We start from the raw sequence: 20,147 nt of genomic DNA on the forward strand, positions 1-20,147 counted from the left end.
ATGTCAGCGTCCGTGACACTGTGTGAACCGTTTCCTTCCATCACTGCTTATGTGTGGCCGAAAAAAAGTCTCCTGCGTGATTGTGACGTCACTGGCCACAACGTTACCTGCATCTCAAACATGTAAAAGTTCTTGAGCGAATAAGGGTTTATCACCTACAGTGGCCCTAAAGTGCAAAACAGGAAAAAAAGAAGGTACTCACACAAAATGCACGTTATAAAAGACAAACACAACAGCAAATAAATCATTTGTGGCTGTTGATTTGATGTTTAGTTTTTTTGGAATGCGTTTTTTTTAACGACGAATTTTCTTTTGTCTGCGTTTTTCCGCGATTTTGTATATGTTTTGCCTTTTTAAGGTCTGAAGTTTTTGTTTGTGATTCCTGATTTAACTGACTTTCACTTATACGTATAGCGCTTTTTTTGCAACAAATTTTCTTTTGTCTGCGTTTTTAGGCGATTTTGTATTTGTTTTGTCTTTTTAAGGTCTGAAGTTTTTGTTTGTGATTCCTGATTTAACTGACTTTCACTTATATAGCGCTTTTTTACCTTAGGTAGGCTACTCAAAGCGCTTTACACTAACTAGTCATTTACCTACTGATGACGCAGCATCAGGATCAACTGGGGGTTCAGTGTCTTGCTCAAGGACACTTAGACATGGTCTCGATGGTCTGGGGCCTTTCAGCTGGAAGACGACCACTCTACCACCGAGCCATGCCGCCCATGTAGTGTGATTCATAGTGTTTTTGTCGGTGATAGTTTTTTTTTAATTTTCTTTGTGATTTGTATTTTTTTTAAATTGTGACAAAGTATCTTTTGTTTGCTTGTTTATAATTATTGATTTGATGTTGTTTTGCATTTTGTAATGCATTTTTGTTCTTTGCAGCATTTTTTTCATCTGCTTTTTGTGAGTTTTGACTTACAGTTGTGTTTTTTTATAATGTTTTTTGTTTGGGATCAATCTTTTGTCTGCTGTTGCTTATTTGTTTTTTAATTTGGTCGTGTTTTGTGTTTGTAATGTGTTTTTGAATAATTTTCTTTTGTTTGCTTGTTTGTGATTTTTTTTACTAATGTTTTGTCATTTGTATTTTTATTTAAAGTTGTGTTTTGTCATTGTGATTAATGTGCTTTTGTTTTGTGTTTGTGGTTGATTTCCTTTCTTGGTTGGATTTTTTGTTTAGGATATTTTCTTTGATGTAGTGTTTTGTCTTTTGTTTGCAACAAATTATTTTTCCTGCTTTTATGTGTTAGATTTTTGATTTGAGTTTACTTTTTCATTTATTTAATTTTTTTGCATATTTATTTTATAGGTGTGTGATTTGCTATTCAGGGCCACCACACTCACCTAGCGGTAAAAATAAGAAAACTGAGTCAACATGACAGGATTTAAAGTCACAGCTATGCACCAATGGAGGCTTCGACCTGGTCACCATGGCTGGGGATCGAAGTCACATCCTTTAGCTCAGGAGACAAACCACTGCTGAGCCATGCAGCCTAATATGTCAAGTTGGACAATTACTGAGTCATGTGTTAGCATGATCTCACATGCGGAGCTTGCAGGTTTGATTCTGGTTGAGTTTGCATGTCCTTCCCATGCCTGTGTGGGTTTTGCCTGGTAAACCTGGCACATTCTCCCCAAAAGATTTGTGGTAGGTATATTGGACACTCCAAATTTCCCTTAGGTTTGTTTTTGAGTGTAGAGGATTGTTTGTCTCCGTGTGCCCTGCATTTGGCTGGCCATTGCTTCAGGTCAGCTGGGATTGGCTCCAGCATGCTTGCGACCCCAGATGGATCTAAAATTTGGATTACAAAGTGGAAGTGGGGGTAGCAGAGAGAAGGGCATGTGTCATGCTGTTGTCAAATTATACCTCCGCAGATGAGTTAGAACCTCACATGGCTCTTCCTTTTCAGGGGGCGTCATGGAAACCGCAGGAGGAGGAAAGGGGTGGGGTGGGGTGGGGGCTCTCTAATAACATCCTTCCTATCTCCACGGTGGCCCTTTAACCTCATGCGCCGTCTCTTCTGACCGGCAGCTCCACCTCGTCACGACGCATCAGTCCATTCGACGCATATCCACGTAATATAACGCAACTCTGCAACCCGAGTAGCCCGCGGGTGGATTGATCAAAAGCGACAGATGCATGATGGGAAGGATGGGAACCGTGGAGGTGCTCGTTGACCTCTGCCGTCCACTCGCAAATTAGCCGTCCTGAGCGTCCACCTGACAGCGGTCGACCCGTACAAAATACACTAAAACGCATATTTAGTGCCTTCATGCGTAGCAGAGACACAAACAGGAAGTACGCAATGCTACAATGGAAAGTCCATTGGTGAAATCTAAGAAATGACTCACAACTGAATTCCTTGCTTGAAAATGCAAATCTGCTTCCTCTCCATTATTTTTTTCGTAGTCAAAACGTGACACAGTGCATACGCGACATTACAACTCCAAGACGGCCGGTATGTATATTATGAAATCGCAGAATGCTTTGCTTAAGACATAAACAAACACAGTTTTTTTCTCCCTTCTAATGAGCTGTTTGTTGTGTGTCATCATCTGGGAAAGGGGTCTCTTATTGTATTTTATTGATTTATCAATTTTGTTCCAAATTGTGATGGAAAATATGTCATTCCTGTTCAAGGTAAGAGGTAATAAGATAGTCAACATTTCTAATTGTGAAACAATAACGTGACAGTCAATTTAAGTTTGATTAGTTTGTTGCAAAAAAAAAAAAAAAAAGTGGGTCTCAACGTTTTGCCAGTAACGTTACCCATGTGAAATATTTTTCGCGGCCAAGTATTATTATTATTCAAATTTGAAACTACATTTGCAGCATTAAAAGGCATTAAATTAGATTTGCTGATACCAGCAATGAAAATGGGGCCTTCAGCTACCCCAATTTGAGAACCATTGCTTTTGGGTAATATTTTACTTTCTAATGTTTTACTGCACCCTATAATGAGTGCAGGCACTATAGAAAACTGACAAGTACGTTTACGTTTGGTGCTGTTTGTTTTCCTACAACAATAGTTGCTTTCCCAGGAGTTGTTTAATTTCCATATGTTGTCTTTTCCTCCCCACAATTTATACAATTTGTCATTTCCACAGCTCCACAACGTAACAAACATTCTGCTGTCGATATGATAATTTCCTCATGTCTGTTCATCTCCAATGGAAACGGCCGGAGGGACTTGGACTCTTCTTAACATATTTCCCAAATCGCTGCAGTGTGGAGAAAGGTCAGTGCACAAACAAACAAAAGATTACATCCCCTGCTCCCTGATATCCTCAAAATGTGTCCTCCCGGTGTTCCTTGCAGCTTTTGCTGCCCACTCATCGATAGAATTTAATGTTTGTTGACGACAGCAGAGTATGCGTTCTTCTTTTCTTATTGCTTAAGTGTCACTCAGCTGGACCCCAAAGATGTGTTGAATTGCCCCTGCAGCCACATTGAGTCACATCAGTTAGTCCAAGTCATCAAGACACATCTCGTATGTTCCCCTTGTAAAGTATTGGGACAGTTAGCCCATTTCCTTGTCGTTTGTAAATTGTGTGTTAAGGCTGAGTAGATGGATTAAAGGTAAAGAATGATTTGGAATCATTTTGCATATGGAAAGAAACGACATGGATTGTGTTGAACTCGTATGGTCATTTTTGGTATGCACAAATATTTGCAGTATTAAAAATTATTCCCAAGGCTTGCAGTTGGAATTGTTTGAATTGTTTTATTTACTTATTTATTTTTTTAAAGTAGATTTCAATGGTTAACCATTTCAATGGTTAAACAAGTGGAAATTTTGGTAAGTATGATTTTTTTGGCATTGGTAGAAATGAGCGGAAAAGTTTGAAATTGGAATGGCTTGAATGAATCAAAAATGTAAAAATTACAAAAAAGGAAGAATGGAAGAAATCTTAATTTTAAATTTTATTGTATTTTAGTGTATTTTAGTGGTGAGAATTATGAATTTGACCAAGTTGGGGAATTGTTGGCATCAGTTGCATTAAGATTTAAAACAGCTACTTGAAATGGTTTAAACAATGTAAAAAAAGCAAAACAGAATACCCCCCCCCCAAAAAAAAAAAAAAATCATAATTAAAAAAGGGGGTATTTTGACAGATTAAAAAAAAAAAAATGGTAAATGAGAATTTTTAGCAATGAAAAGCCGAACAGTTTAAAGTTGGAGCTGTTGGTCAAAATGTTGAAGCCAAAGGAGAAAAAAACTAACAGAAGTTTTGAATATTTTTTGTGTATATTAATGTTGAAAATGTTTAATGGACCATCTTGAAGTTGGAATGATATAAATTATGTGGAAGTAATCGCATGCGACTCATACAAAAAGCTACATTAATATTGGTCGTTCCTTGCAGAAGATAAAGAACATATGAATATTAGATTTATTATCGGCAAAGACCTTCATCAAGTGGCAGAAGCTAATCATGGGAAAGATGCAGAATTTCCTTGATACTGGTCAAGTCAATATATACAGTAAAACCCTATAGAGTATGCATTTTACCTATCCAATTTGAGACTGATGATTGTCACGTCCATTTAAAAAAGCAACACTTTTATCAGATTTGTCTATTTTAAAGTCCAAGTTTCCTAAACATGAGATTGTGAGCCATCATCATATATTCTGGCATGTTGAACAGCGCTGTCAATGATTGTCGAGCTCCGTGTGCGCTCGACATTTCAAACGTGCTCTAATAATGAGATAAAGTTCACGTTTCCCGCTGGGATAATGATTCCATCAATATCAATTAAACACAGCAAACAGGCGCCGTCGGCCTTAAAGATCACTCATCGATTAAGTGACAAGCGGCCGCTTAGTCATTTGAAATGAAACCCATGTAGAAGTCATTCAATTGGAGAGAACGACCATCATTTTAATGAATGGATTTTTAGTGTAGTGATCACAGCGGCACAGTAAACTTAATTATTAATAATAAATGTTCTTTTTTTTTTTAACACTTTATTGCCAAATGAACAGTCACGATGTAAGCAAGATACAGACACAATACAGTTTTCTTGTTAATTACAGTCCAAAACAACCCACTCCAAGCAACAAACAGACCTCAAACCAATATTATATACAGACATACAGAATAGCGAGTCATAATGAAATTAATTAAGTGAAAAACAAATAAACAAATTAGAGCAAATAGATCAAATAAATAACTAAATAAATAAAGGCATACATAAAGCAAAAGAAACTCTCAGGCACAAGAGATAAGGTCATTTGCGTTGTGCAGGTTTCACATTTTCGGTTATGTGGTTTGTTTTTGTTAAATATTTGCTCTCCGCGTCATCAGATCTTGGGTGGGGGGGTCATCAAGTGCACGAGCGCGACAGACTCAATGCTGGAAAGACCGCAATGAAGGGCTGCTAGAACACCTCGTTTGGTGGTAGTATAGTATAGTACCATAGTATCCCATAAGGGGCTTCCAATGAGTGTAGAAGCGGTCTCGTTGACCACTCAGGGCAAATTTGATTTTTTCCAACTTCAAGAGTGATAGAACATCTTGAAGCCACAATTTGGGAGTGGGTGATTGTGCGATCAGGGAGGTGAAAGCAATCACGCTGTCCTGCATAGTTAATGTTTTAAGGTTACTTGGGACTCTACCAAAGATGGCTAGCAGTGGGGAGGGCTCAATATTAATACTGTATCTAGAATATCAGATCTGGATTTAAAGTAAAAATGCCAGTAATGCACCAACTTGGGACAAGACCAGAACATTTGTGTTAGTGTACAAGCTCATTGGGAGCACCTATCACAGGTGTCAACGATTATATCTGGAAAAATTCTAGAGAGTTTATGTTTGCTGTAATGAAGCCTATGAACTACTTTCAATTGAATGAGTGATAACCTAGCACAGCTGGAGGACAGGTTAATAGCACCAAGAGCTCTCTGCCAGAACTCATCAGGAAGGTCCATCCGCAATTCCTTTTCCCAATCAAGTTTAATCTTGTCCAACGTTTTGGCATTATTTTCAGAGAGAAGGTTATATAGGTATAAAACCTGCCCCTGGGCAGAGTCCTTGCTTTATGTGCCAAGTCAATACCACTCGGGTAAGGCATTTTGGGGAATGTGCACGAGTGGGTCCTGGCAAAATTACGTAGTTGGAAATCACGGAATAAGTCAGAGCTATTCAGGTTAAACAGAGATCGCAGACGTTCGAAAGTAGCAAAAACACCCTCTGTGTACAAGTCTCCCAAGCAGCAAAGACCGCTCCTCTCCATGAGTGTAAACCTTGAATCAATTCTAGCCGGCTTAAAAAGGTAATTATGACAGATGGGTGTTGCATTGGGGAGAGACCACCATTCAAGACGTCAGCGGATCTGCGTCCATATCTTCAATGTATTTATTACCACAGCATTGGAGGTGAAACCAGAAGGAATAGAAGACAGCGGGCCACACACAAGTGATGGCAGGGATGACAAACAGGAGTCAGCCTCGAGTCTGCACCAGTTCTGCCCAGGAGAGGTAAACCAAAGTACAATTTTGTGCAGATTAGCTGCCCAATAGTAGTGGGTAAAGTTGGGAACTTTATAGCCATATTGGTTCATGAAGGTCAGAAACGCCTGAGACATTTTGGAGAGCGGTGCAGGCCGCAAACTAGACCGTTCCAATGATGGGTCCAAAACACAGTTCATATCACCCCCAATAATCAAAGCATGGGAGTTCAAGTCTAGCAAAGAAGACAGTAGAGACTTTATAAAATTATTGTCGTCCCAATTTGGAGCATAGAATGAAACAAGTACAACTGGCTTCTGATACAGTGTTCCTGAGACAATCACATAATGGCCATTTGAATCCAAAATTGTATCGGTAATATTGAAAAGTGCGTTTCTCCTGATCCCCCCACAGAGACAAAACAAGAGACATGCACTCCCCTTTCACTCTCTGCAGTTTTTAAGAATTCACCTCGGTCTGGAAAACTTGAGCCAAGTTGTATGAACAAACCCCATTGAACAATACCCTTACGAAACTCAACATCACATTTTACCAATATTCCTTTCAACCCCTTCATCACTTCAGACAGTATGTTCCCCTTATCGAGTTCCTTGTCTGCATATGCGGGCCTCTTATCCACCACACACTCACATTCGCCTGTCTACTTCTGTACACTCACGCCCACATACAGTACAGAATGACACATTGACACACATGCACACCGCCGTAATAGGACTCTCAGGCTAAGCGCAAATATCTATAATGCTGTAAGTAAGAGGAATAAGTAAATATAAGACTCTCCCCAACAAAACGTACAAAACGTGAAACAACGACACCAAGTATATCACAAAACAACATGAGGATGGTACAAACAAACACGTAGATTACAAGAATTAAGCGACACAATGCACTCTAAGAAATATCCACACTGTAAAAAATCCGTGGAGCAGCGAGGCCGTGAAAGATGAACCGTGATAGAGTGATGGATCAGTTACCCCAAGAATCGCTTTCCGTTGAGAGCAAAGATGAAGGGGAAAAAATATGTTATCTTTTCATACTCCTATGGCTGTCTACCATCAAACTTTATTCTTACTTACTACTTACTACTTACTGCAAGCGGTGTCAACATGTATTTTTAGTATATATTGCAGGTCACAATAATGTGGCTGGTGGGCCACAACTAGCCCTTAGGCCATGATCTAAACCTCATGATCTAAAAATCATTTTTAACATTAAAAAACAACATTAATCAACTTTCATTAACTGTTACCCATTTTTCACTGCCTTTATACAGGTTATAGGTTAGTCTAAAACGGAAAAAAGTGCATCAAAGTCCCTTAAATATGGCACAAACATGGCAAAAACAAAGCACTTTCCCTGGGGGTCATCCCCCCAGCAGGCATCGCCTCGCACCCCACTATTTGAAAAAGACTGCCATATGGTTCACTTTAAATGCATCCAAAGCATCATGGCAACACCAAGAGAAATACAGTATTCAGAACATTGAAGAGTGACTCAGAGTTGGCCCCTTCCACGTCGCAAAGCTGGTATGAGTCGTGAGCGGCGTGAGGAGCCTTCAAATATTTCAGCGGGTGTGTTAGAAATGCACAAAGCCAACAGTTGCCGGATGTCGTCTGATCCCTCTGGTGACTGATGGTCTTGAAAGCGGCTAGACGGAGGCGCTTGACACTTGAAGTCTGTTCTAGTCATTTAGAAGCTTTAATGTCTCCCTCGGCTATTTGAGCATCCCAGACGGCGGTGCGTTTATGCCCATTCAAGACGTTTCACAACAGTGGGTGGAACCCCCCCCCCACCCATATTTTCTGCATCCAATATGTCCACGCTCTGAAAACACCATCAGGCCTGTGCAGTGTGCAGAAGTAATCACATCTGCTGTCATTCGCCACGTGTCCCTCTCTCATCTGCCTTCATTTCCTCGCCCTTTATTCCCAGCGTCTTCATCTGGGCCTCTGTTGAAGTACGTCAGGAATAAAAATGCGTAATGAAGACCAGAGAGACGTTCAGAGGCGGACATAAATAGAGAGTGAGTGGCAGCGAGACCTCGGCGTCATGATGAATATTCGACTTGAAGAGTTTTCAGAGGAAGGCGATACGCTTGATGTTGGGTTCAGATGTGAGTAAAGTACTCGACAATGCGTCTCTTCCCGGGCGAGTTCCCACAATGCAACCGTGGCGGAATGATTACTCACGGCTTCAAATGTGAGCTTGCCATAGGGACAAACTAATCACATAGTCATCTCTGCTTTGCATATTGAAGTTGTCAAAACTGAACAAGAATATAGCCTTTAATCAATTTTGACTGACACCGTTGATGTATCAAACAAAAAAGCTATATCACTTTACAAAATGCATATAACTGCTTTATTATTAATATCATGCTTGTGAACACTTAATCTGAGTGTACACGTAAGCAGTTTAGCCACAAAAAATAGTTTATATGTTAGTATGTGTATATTCTGAATAATTTTGAAATAGGCAACCAAAACGTCAAAGCGGCATTTGTTGTGTACTGATAAAAGTACAGTATAACGAAACCCACCCTGCAATAGGTAAAAATCTGTGATATTGTCAGCATATATAAGAAAACTTAGCCTTGTGTAGTTTTAAACATACTTAAAACACGTTTAAATAAAAACAAATTAAAGTACAATTGAAGTAATTGTAAACTATCTATAATTATTATTTAACATCGTGTTAAGAATTAAAAAAAAGTCACAAAAGACAGCTAGCTAGTCTAACAAAATACAACTGGCTAGATGCTAGCACAATGTGAAACACTCGGGACGGACTAAGATACTATAAAAAACAAACAAACAAACAAACAAAAAAATGTGGCGGCTTTATTATTAACTAATTTAGTGGCAACAATTTTCAGACGCTTCGTTATCCTATCATGTGATAAGCTAAGGTATGTATATATATATATATATATATATATATATATATATATATATATATATATATATATATATATATATATATATATATAAATAAGATTTCCTTACTATTAAAACCACACTTTTGAAATTTAAGTTTAATCTGACTGTATACATTACTTACCCACAAAACAATAATGTATAAATTTGTATAATGTGTATATTTGGATATTGTTGAAATAGGTAACCAAAACCATATAGGCCTATGTTCTTCAACATAGAGGCAATGATAATTGTGAATTGATAAAATAATAATAAATAATCATAACACACCTGGAACAGGTAAAAATTGTAAAGCTAGACAATGAAAACATGCTATTACTGTATGTTGTTAAACCCTTTTAGCGTTTAAACACATTTAGCTAGCTATTCTAACAGAAAACAGCTAACTAAATACGAGCAAAATGTTCACCTATATCGAGCAGGCTAATAAAACTATATTTTTACCAAATGTGTTCCAAAATAATGATGCAACCGGACAGATGTACTCAAAACAAGATGACAAATTTGACTTTAAAAAATTAAGTTGAAATAATTGGTCTTTTAACGACTACATGTAAAAATGAGCACAAACCTTCTCAAAAACTCTTTTTTTTTAATTAATTTATATCATGTAAGCCTTACTACCTTACTGTACTTTACTTGAGGCTATTTTGGTGGTACTAGGAGAGTTCCATATTTATTTTATATGGTGCTTGGAGTAAAAATATGGTGAACCACTGTTACAAAGGCTATCCAAAGCAATTATCTTTTGATGAGGGCCAGCCAGGACCACATATACCAATAATGTGGTCTTACTTGAGCGTTTTTTCCTCCCTTCCGAGAATCGTGAAATTAAAGATGTAACCCCAATAAAGTGCATTAGGACAGCATTGCAACTTGAATAATTGGCTTTCCTGTAAAAACAGTGCGTGGTGTCAGCAGCAAAGATGATAAACACGTTCATCCTATTTTTAAGAGCAATAAGTATACATCCTAATTAGAATCTAGGCAGAGGCAATAAACAGTGCAGCATGATTCAAAGTGCGCAGTGGCAACTATAAAGATAATTTATCCAATTTTCCCCTATCCTGAGGGGCATTGTTAATAAACAGCATAAAGATCTAGATGGTACTAAATAAAGCAAACATAAAACAGACATACAGTACTATGCAATTGTCTTGAACTACGACAAGATGTCTTTGATTTTATTAGCACATATTTTTACTTATAAACCACTAAAAAATTAGGGCAGATAGATTTACGTTTTGGCAAAAACAACAAAACTATATCCTCATCAGTTTGGTGCTATAAGGTTTGTATTTTGCGCTTAATTCTAACTAATGGTCTATTTCCTCTTTTTTTACTCCGTCAAAATGGCTGCTGAGTGAGAAATCTCATTAAAATAACAAAGTTAGCTGTGGTCTTACACTGTACTGTATATTAAAAATACATCAATGCTGCTTGTCAGCAGCAAAGTAATAAATAATATACTGTATAATAAATCAAGTTTACCCTTTCTTGTTGAACATAATATATCACATACACTTTAAAAAGTAAAAATTGCCACACTTTAGAAGTTCAAAAAGTAATCATGATAAATAATCTTTTTTTTCAAGGTTAAAAAGTAATCATGATAAATTATATTCTTTTTTTCAAGGTTAAAAAGTAATCATTTTCAAGAGATTAGATTGTGTCCATTTTTTTATGTCCTCCCAACATCATCTCCTGTAATTTGTCCTTCTTCCATACCACTTACCGAGTACCAAAAGCATGACTCGGCAAAAATAATAACAATAATCATCATTTTCCTCATCAAATAGCGGACACGATGCCTCATTTTCTTGAGTCTCAGGGCCCGGTCTTATTTAGATGATGGACACGCAGCTGATGTCACTACGGACGAAATGAATCAGACTCGTGTATTCCGCATTTTGGATGGTTTTGAACTCGAGAGAAAGACGCACCAGACGTACTAAAAGACTTTTAATATTGGAACAGGTGCTCGGGAGACATACACTCCGCAGGCCCCATCTGCTTAGCCAGACACAAATAAAACATTTTCATCAAAATTCAAACGCAGACAGAGAGTGCACTGTGAATCAGGGGAGGGGGTGCACGAGGGGGGGTGTCACACGAGCGTAGCTAACTTTTGTGTCATTCCCGATTAGACTCATTAATTTTCCAAGCAAGTTATTTGGGTGTGTGAAGCCGAGGGCCATTTTATTTACTACTGTTTATTCATTTGCTTACAAGCAGCATTGTGCAAAAAACTAAGTGAAGCCATTTGTGTTTTGTTTTGCTAAGCATAAATCCCAAATCATAATGAGCAAGGTAATGGTTCTGGATTGACGTGACTTGAGCTTGTTATGGCCATATTCCCTAGTGACGGTAGCCTAGCCTAGTCTTCTTCATATTTCATGATTATCTCCAGCTTCTTTTCCATACTAATCACCTTCTTACTTCTCCTTTTAACATCACTAGCAATGTTGGGACCCATAACTAACCAATTAAAGTTTGAATTAAGCAATAAAATGGACAATAAATATGATATTCTTAGCACACAAGATAAAGTCGCCGACCAATAGCAGGCCAGCATCTTAGTGACTCCGATTCGTCTTGGCATTGATCTAAACCAGCTTGTCAAAAGTCCGGCCCGGGGGCCAAATGCGGCCCGTGGTCAATTTCCATCCGGCCCGCAGCCTCCGTCATAAAATCAATAACGTCTGGCCCGCATGGAGATTTAATACTTTGGGCAGCAGTGCTGTTACCTGTGTGTGCTAAATGCTGCCATCAATAGGCTCAATTAGAAACAGCAAATTAGTATATGAGTAATTTACTGTATGAGCTCCTAATTTTCTAAAATGGCGACAATCAACAAAAGGAGGAAAGTTGAGCTGCGGTCAGCATCAGCAGCTTTATATCGCCAACTTTTACTGACAGCTGGATAAGGACAAGAGAGATTCAAGCATTTGGTAAGAAAATGCTACGCTTGTTCTGGTCGACGTATTTGTGTGAGAAGACATTCTCGGTTATGAACTTAAATAAGAGCCGTGTGAGGACACGGCTACCGGACTCTCACTTACAAGACATCTTGCACATCCATACTACTGCCATAGAACCACACCTGGCCTTTTTCCTGCACTCCAGATCTCAGTTTCACACATCACACTCATGCGGACAAGTCATTTTTCATGTATGATAAGTCTGAAAACGTTTTTTATTTTTAAGTTTTCACTCCAGAATAATAAACATTTAAAAATCCAATCAACATTTATAGTTACTAATTTCATATTTTAAATGATCCCTGAACTTGTTGATATGACTATTACTTGTTCATTTCTCTGTTATTGTGTTTAAAAATTCTATAAATATTAAACTGCCATAGTGGGATATTTTTTTATGTTTCAAATGTAATTTGCACCCAAATTACAATTACTTTGGTTCACCTCTTACAAAAAAGTTAATTAAAGTGTTAAAAAAGAGAAGTTAAGTGAATATTCAATTTCAATATTTAATGTCAATTCAATTTTGATATGCATGTTTCAAATTAACCAAAACACATGCTTAAGATGGCTAAAATGATAATAAAAAAGCAAATGTTAAACACAGAATGGCTCACTGAAATGTATTTCAATCAATTGCTGTCATATGTAAAGAATGCCTGCCAAGGTTGGCCCTCCTACATTTTTAACACACCAAATCTGGCCCACTTTGCAAAAAGTTAAATCTGAAATGATTAAACCTTATACACTGTACTGTACAGAAAGTGAACCGTTCCCCCTTTCCTTTGAAGTCTCACGCAGCTGCTTTCATATTAGCAGCAGCTTGGATGTTGAATTAAAGCCTGATCTGTACATGATCAAAGATCATTACAATGTAGATTTTACACTTGAAAAACAATTTTATTATCAAAGATATCTAGGTAAGACATTTCCAACAGTCTGGCAAACATCTGCTTCTTACTGTGTCTCTCTCTGCCCCAACAATGTGTGTGTGTGCCTTTTGCTGTGGGGGCGCTTCATGACTGACATGAATGTCCCTGTGGGAAGGGGAGTTGGGGCGGGAGTAGATTAAATATATATAAATAATACTAATATGACCGCAGCAGTGCGAGACTTCAAAGGAAAGGAGTTCACTATGTTGTTCTTCTGGCAGTTGGCAATCCAGATTGCTAAAGCACCTTCCACACCGACAATCGTTTTATTACGAGCCGTTACAACTGGTGTTCGCCTCGTCCTTCTTGATGTAGTGGATTCGTTCACTCCCAAATGGCCGGCCATGGCTGCAACCACGGGTCGCTGAAGCTATATATTTCTATTATAATATACATATGTCATGAAAAAAAAATCCGAAGTCGTGAATCCGCCTAATGGAAAAAAAATCTGTGATGTAACGAATCTGCGTAATGGAAGAAAAATCCGCGATGCGTTGAATCCGCGATAGTGGAACCGTGAAGTAGCGAAGGTTCACTGTATTAAAACATTTTCTCTTTTCCTGCAATAAATATGCTTGATTCCTTGAAATGAATATTGGCTTTAAATATCGGTTACCAGCCTCCCTGACTAATGATAATTGGTATCGTATCGGCCCTGAAAAAAGCATATCGGTCGATCTCTAGTATCTAATGCAACCTCCACAACTCCTTGAGTTCATTAATCTGTCCATTGTCCTGCCTATCTGTCTAACCACTTCATAAGAATTACCCCCCCAAAAAAGAGCGTACTTTTCAAAGAGGCTGTCCTCATTTATGTTGAGCACTGTATTTATCTATTCATGATTGCGCCAGCATGCTCAAAAGCCCCCATCAAAGGAGGCGGCTGGGATTTGCCGACCTGTCATTGCGATTCAGCCGGTCACACCCCAAATGGAGATTTCCTCCCAAAACAAACTTTTACAACGTGATAGACGGCTGCTCAGATATGCTAATGATTGTGTTTTGACGTCACTTGGTGTCGATCAGTAGAGACACTGCTCTCTCGGGTCCAAACGGCAGCCAAAAGTCACTCAGGCCTAATGAATGATCTGGTGGCAGAGTGTTGAAAAGTCATTAAAGGGCCTGCTGTGGCCGAGTGTTCGAGTGTTTATGAAATGAGCCCGGAGACCAACAGATGACGGACGCTAATTCATGCAGCCACGTAGGTGTGAGACACTTTTGAAGAGGGTTATTCAAATGACGATAAACAGAGCAGCAGTGATGTTACATCACAGTCACAGCCTGCCATCAGGCCATCATTTGGCTTTTGATTGCATACACGTTATAGTTTGGGCAGCAGGAAGGGTACACGCTGGACTGCTTCCCAGTCAGTCGCTGGGAATGTCGACGAGGGGTTATGCAGTCAGGATTTAGAAGACGATCACTGCTCAGCTAGTTTAATTCGTGTTTCATTCTCATCAACATTGACACGTTTTCAAGTGTAGTATTTTGATCATTTCCGGGTCATTTTCTTCTACATGGTCCTTGCAATGTCTTGCAACTCATGGTTGTGTGATAACTAAGTGGTCATGCCGTTTTGAACTTTGACATGTTGTCACCATCTGGGTGAAATTTCAGCTCTCCAATGCCTTCTTTCAATGATTTTCCTTTGACATGTGATGCCTTTAATGTGATTGGACAAAATGCTGCACAATATTCAAGAGTTTTATTGTCATCTGCATAGTAACACTACACAATGAAATTCTTATTCTGCTCACTTTACTGAGCAGACTACATTCCACAATCGAGCAAATAATAAAGAAGGCAATAAAACAAAAACAAAAGAAACAGTAAAAGAGCAGTAGGGGCAGTAATAATGAAGCCCTAATAAAGGACTAGACTCACATTCTGAACATATTATGGAATAGACGGAGTGGAAGAAACTATATACATATTAAGACGATAGTGCAAAATATTATGTAGTTAGCAGCTTTCCTGTACTGTGCAGGATTTGTAAAGTGCATGCGGTAAAGTGACTTGACGACTGAAATTCATTAAGGTAAGGTAACATTAGTTAAGGAGTTAAGGTAGGGGTGGATGATATGGCCAATAAGATAGCTTCTTGTTTTTGCTTCAATCTTTCAGGGTGATACGATCTTAATAAATTTTTATGGAAGAAATAAAGCTTACACACATTTATTTCAAGCTTTGATTTGTTGAAAAAAGTCCTGTGGAAAATATTGAGCTAAAAATAATTTATACTGAGCCTAAACCTATCATTCATAGCTTGTGCATAACTTCCTCCAAGGAACGGCCCATTTATTTAGCCATTTTCAGCAAGTGCAAAGTTAATGTTTTGTCCATAGCTAATTTAATAACTAAATTCTCATCTAAAAAAAAAAATATTATAATCACATCCAATTAGTACCTCAAAAACACAATTTTCTTCTTCCTGTCATCCAACCTCCCTTTTAGCTAGGTCAAAAGTACCATTTGCTTTTGGGACAGAAGTCAAGCTTATGTAATCCTCAGATACTGCAGCCATTTTATTTCAACAAAATACATTTTCAAAATTTTATCAATTCTAAAGATCCCCCGTGCGCTCCAAAGTAAAACATGTGACATTTGTGATGTTGCGGGTCACATTGTATGACCAAGTAGAACATCTTGACTTTACAGCTGTATATCCAATGCCTTAGGTAATAAAGTACTAATGTAATTCATATCTTTAGGTAAATAAAGAACTCAAGTATTTGATTACTTTTTTAATTACCTTATTCAAGTCAGTATCAAGTGATCTATTACATTAGGCAGTAAGGCACTAAAGTACTCAATTAGGTACTAGTCTAGAGTAATTCATTATTTTAGCTCATTAATCAATTACTTTTTGTTACCACGGTAATTGGTTTGTGAAACAATTACTTGCGGAACTTTCCAACCCATGACTGTGAGCTAATCGATTACTTTAGATTACCAAATAAATATTAAGGGATTACATTAGGTTACTAAAGTAATTGATTGGTCATTGATGTCTTTGATTACTAAAGTAATCCAATGTCCTAGGTAATAAAGTACTAAAGTAATTCATGCATTTAGATTAAAAAAAAAAAAAAATATATATATATATATATATATATATATATATATATATATATATATATATATATATATATATATATATATATATATATATACTGTATATATATATATATATATATATATGATATACACAGGGTGTCCCAAAAAGTGTATACACATTTTAGCAGATGAAAGGAAATTGATTCTAAAATGCTACTGGAAGTATGAAAATGCAGTAGAAGTGCAAAGACAATTTGGGAGGGAGTTTAACAAAGAACTATCAACACGAGTTACCATCACTTGAATTAGAGATGAGTTTGAAACTGATAGAACTGTTCAGGAAGTCCATAAAAAGTGTTCCGAAAAACCACGTACATTGACAAGCCCAACTTTAACCCTAACCCCAAAATTTACAATTATTTAAGGTGTGTTTTTTGCGACACCCTGTATAATTATTATATTATTAAGCATTACATTATGTAGTAAAGCAATCAAACCATCAATTACTTTAGTTACTAAAATTATAGAGTAATTGATAACTTTAGCACACTAATCAATTACTTTAGGTTACTAAGCATCGGTAAGTTGATTGATGACTTGTAGACTATGAGCTAATGGATTACTTTAGGTTACAAAATTTTTATTGATTGATTACATTGGGTTACAAAGTAATTACTGTATTAGTAATTGATTTCTTTATGTTAGTAAAGTAATCAATTAACTTAGTTTTTAATTCATTTTGTACTAGTCCTTTAGAAAAAAAATGTCTTTTTTTAGAAAAAAATGATCAAAAGTGAGCCTCTTTGAATGAGATTGAATGTTTTGACTTAAAAAACAGCATGCATTGAATCGTTGTCCTTTTTGGCAGTGTCAAGCTTTGCAGTCAAAAATGACCCAATAACGTCATCACTTCGAGAGGAGCTATTGCGCGTCCGCCCCGCAGCGTCATTTATAATTCAGTACTGAGAAGCGCATATTGTGGCTACAGTCCAGTGCAAAAATCACAATTCCAGCCTGTGTGTGCATACAGAAACCACACAAAAGTGTGTATATACACATACAGCCAAAGTCATCATACTTTTTCAAGTAAAACCCAAGACACTTTTTTCTTCTCTTGACAGACAAAAATTTGGAGTGTGGTCTTGACCGTTGTGTGTCCGCAAGGGCTCCTTCACGCCGTTCCCCTTCATCAAAGCGCCTTTTAATTGGGAGGCAGAGGCATCTAATGAAGCCTCATCAGCCTAATTGGATGTAAAAGATATTCACACACACACACTCATGCCTCAATGCGAGCTGCTGACTCCACTCACACTCCATTTTTCGAGTGGTAAAACACACCTAGACAGACAAGTAATTAGGAACACAAACACATTTTTTTTTTCTGTTTGATAAATATGCTCAATTCGATTAGTCACATATGTACAAAATAATTGACATTTATTTATATCCGGTATTTTCCACACTATAAGACACGCATAAAAGCCTTTAATTTTCTCAAAAGTTGATAGTGCGTCTTAATATCTAGGTGTGCCTTATATAGCATTTTTTTTTAGGAGGATGCGAAAATATAAAATAACAATGTAAATTCTTCATTTTTTTTTTACCTCTGCATTTCACTTACACATGTATATTTTACAATTCATTTTTTATGACACCCTGTTTGAAATTTTGATATGCTATATATGCTCCAATTTTGAAGCAATTCATGCACAAAAAGTCTTTGTAAAAGAAAGCGCAATTTCGTGACGTAAATTTAGAAACTTTGGTTGCAATTTGATTAAAAAAAATGTTTTCAATATTTCATTGAATCACAAATACATTACATTCTGTTGATTTTTCTGGCATTGATCTAAACAGTCTTTTAATGTAATCAAGAGGTATTTTTCCCCATTCTTCAGTCCACAAATCGTCTTTATTTTTAATTTCTGATTGTCTTTTAATAAAGTTTGACTGACTTATCTCATCGTTTTGTTGACATTCCCTTTAGCGTAGCTCCATCTTGTGGATGCATAACACAGCCCCATCCAAGACTGTAGCTTCTATTCTATGCAGCCTATAATGCAGAGCACCCTATATATGAAAACATTTTTAAAATAGGCTATTCCAAAATTCCTCCACTGATTCAGGGCATCCGGGCTATTTATTTTCCACATTCAAATATTAAAAAAAAATAAAAAAAATTAAAAAAGAAGCTATTTTTCCCAAAATTCCAACACCCCCACCAAAAAAATCTTTTTTTTTCTTCATATTTTTGATCAATTGATATCATCAACTTTAAACGTCATTTTTCTCACTTCATTGTTTTATGTAACTTAACACATAATAATTTTGCCTGATGTAAGTCTGCTAGTTTAAGGCGATAATCCACTTATTTAGCTCTCTTCAGCAGTTATTTTTTTTCCCTATAGTTTGCAGATTTAATTATTTTGCATGCACAACTACTAGTTTTACATATGATGCCATTTTCAGTCAGCAATTGGAAATATGTTTTAAAAAGTATTAATTGTACATAAAAAATAAGTTAGTCATCAATTTAATTATAGAGAAAACTCTGACTTTTTTCATTTGTAAATGAAAAACTAAGTGGACTATAACTTCAATTAAAAAAAAACAAAACATAGATGGATGTTGTAACCATTTAAGCTATGCATGTTTGAAGACAAAGAGACAATATACTTATGGCAAATAGTCTTTATCCTCAGCAAAAAAAAAAGACTATTACTGTATCTTAGTACTGCAAAAAACATTTTTCCACTTGTTGACTAAAAATGGGGTTACAACCAATCGTGGCTCACTTGATCATGTGATCTGAGCTTTCGGTGCATGTGATTATATTTTCATGCAACAGAAAGTGGCAAAATGTGTTTTTGAAAGTGTTAAATCGTACACGAAAAATAAATTTTGTCATTAAATTAAGTACGGACAAAATAACGAGTTTTACTGTTGAACTGTTGAAAATGGTGGAAAAAGTGGACTCTCTCTTTAATAACAATGTAAAACCCAATTATGATTGATCCATAATGCAGTGCATATCTAGAAATGGTGCAGCAACTAATGTAGACAGACAATCTAGTAACATGCATAAATTCTTTATCCTCACCAAAAGAACTACTATTACTACAGCTTATCGAGCAGTTGTGGTGACTTCATTGTATTGTATGTTTTAAGTTTGCATCCTATATCTTGTCCCCTAGTAGTCAACGCACAGATATGAAATCATGATGCACACACTTTGATTCTTTATGATCTATATAATTACTACTATATATTTTTAAGTAAAACACTGTACTTTGCTAGGTTTCTTATGTGAAAGAAAAACAATCTGACCTTTTTGTGTGTTTGTGTGTGTGTGTGTGTGTGGGGGGGGGGGGGGGGGGGCACCTATATCCTAAATTGCAGTTACCTGCAAACCTAATGAGAAATGTGCTATAGAAAAAGGATGGATGGAAGGACGGATATCCTTACAAAAAAATACAGAATCCATTTTTATCGACCAAACAATTACTTTTACAATGCCTTTTCTACAATCATCTTCTAAATGCATGAAATGTGATTGACCCCAGGGGTACCTAATGAATTGAATTCATCCTTTGTAACGACAACCGAGGGCATGCAGTGAATTGTGTTCGGGTTGCTAATTGGGCATGGCTGGTGGGACACGGTGCGTGGCCGGGACTGGATTGTATGTCTTAGCTTAACTAGCTGTCAAACAGGCATCGATTACACGGCACCTATAGCGCCATTCGTCACCTGGAATGGTCGGCG

At 37.1% G+C, this 20,147-nt stretch overlaps 1 protein-coding gene across 1 annotated transcript in view; it reads left to right on the plus strand.

Annotated features, from left to right (window-relative positions):
- trim71 (tripartite motif containing 71, E3 ubiquitin protein ligase) overlaps window positions 1-17,600 on the plus strand; it is a 60,431-nt gene extending 42,831 nt beyond the window's left edge. The window contains exons 8-9 of the mRNA XM_088405564.1: window positions 3,109-3,239; window positions 17,504-17,600. Coding sequence (XP_088261690.1) covers window positions 3,109-3,206 — 98 coding nt within the window. The 3' untranslated portion in view covers window positions 3,207-3,239; window positions 17,504-17,600. The remainder of the gene's footprint in view (window positions 1-3,108; window positions 3,240-17,503) is intronic.
- Window positions 17,601-20,147: the final 2,547 nt, after the last annotated feature.

This window comes from Hippichthys cyanospilos, chromosome 21 (genome assembly GCF_059441005.1).
Source record: "Hippichthys cyanospilos isolate Australia breed blue-spotted pipefish chromosome 21, RoL_Hcya_1.0, whole genome shotgun sequence".
Lineage (NCBI taxonomy): Eukaryota > Metazoa > Chordata > Actinopteri > Syngnathiformes > Syngnathidae > Hippichthys > Hippichthys cyanospilos.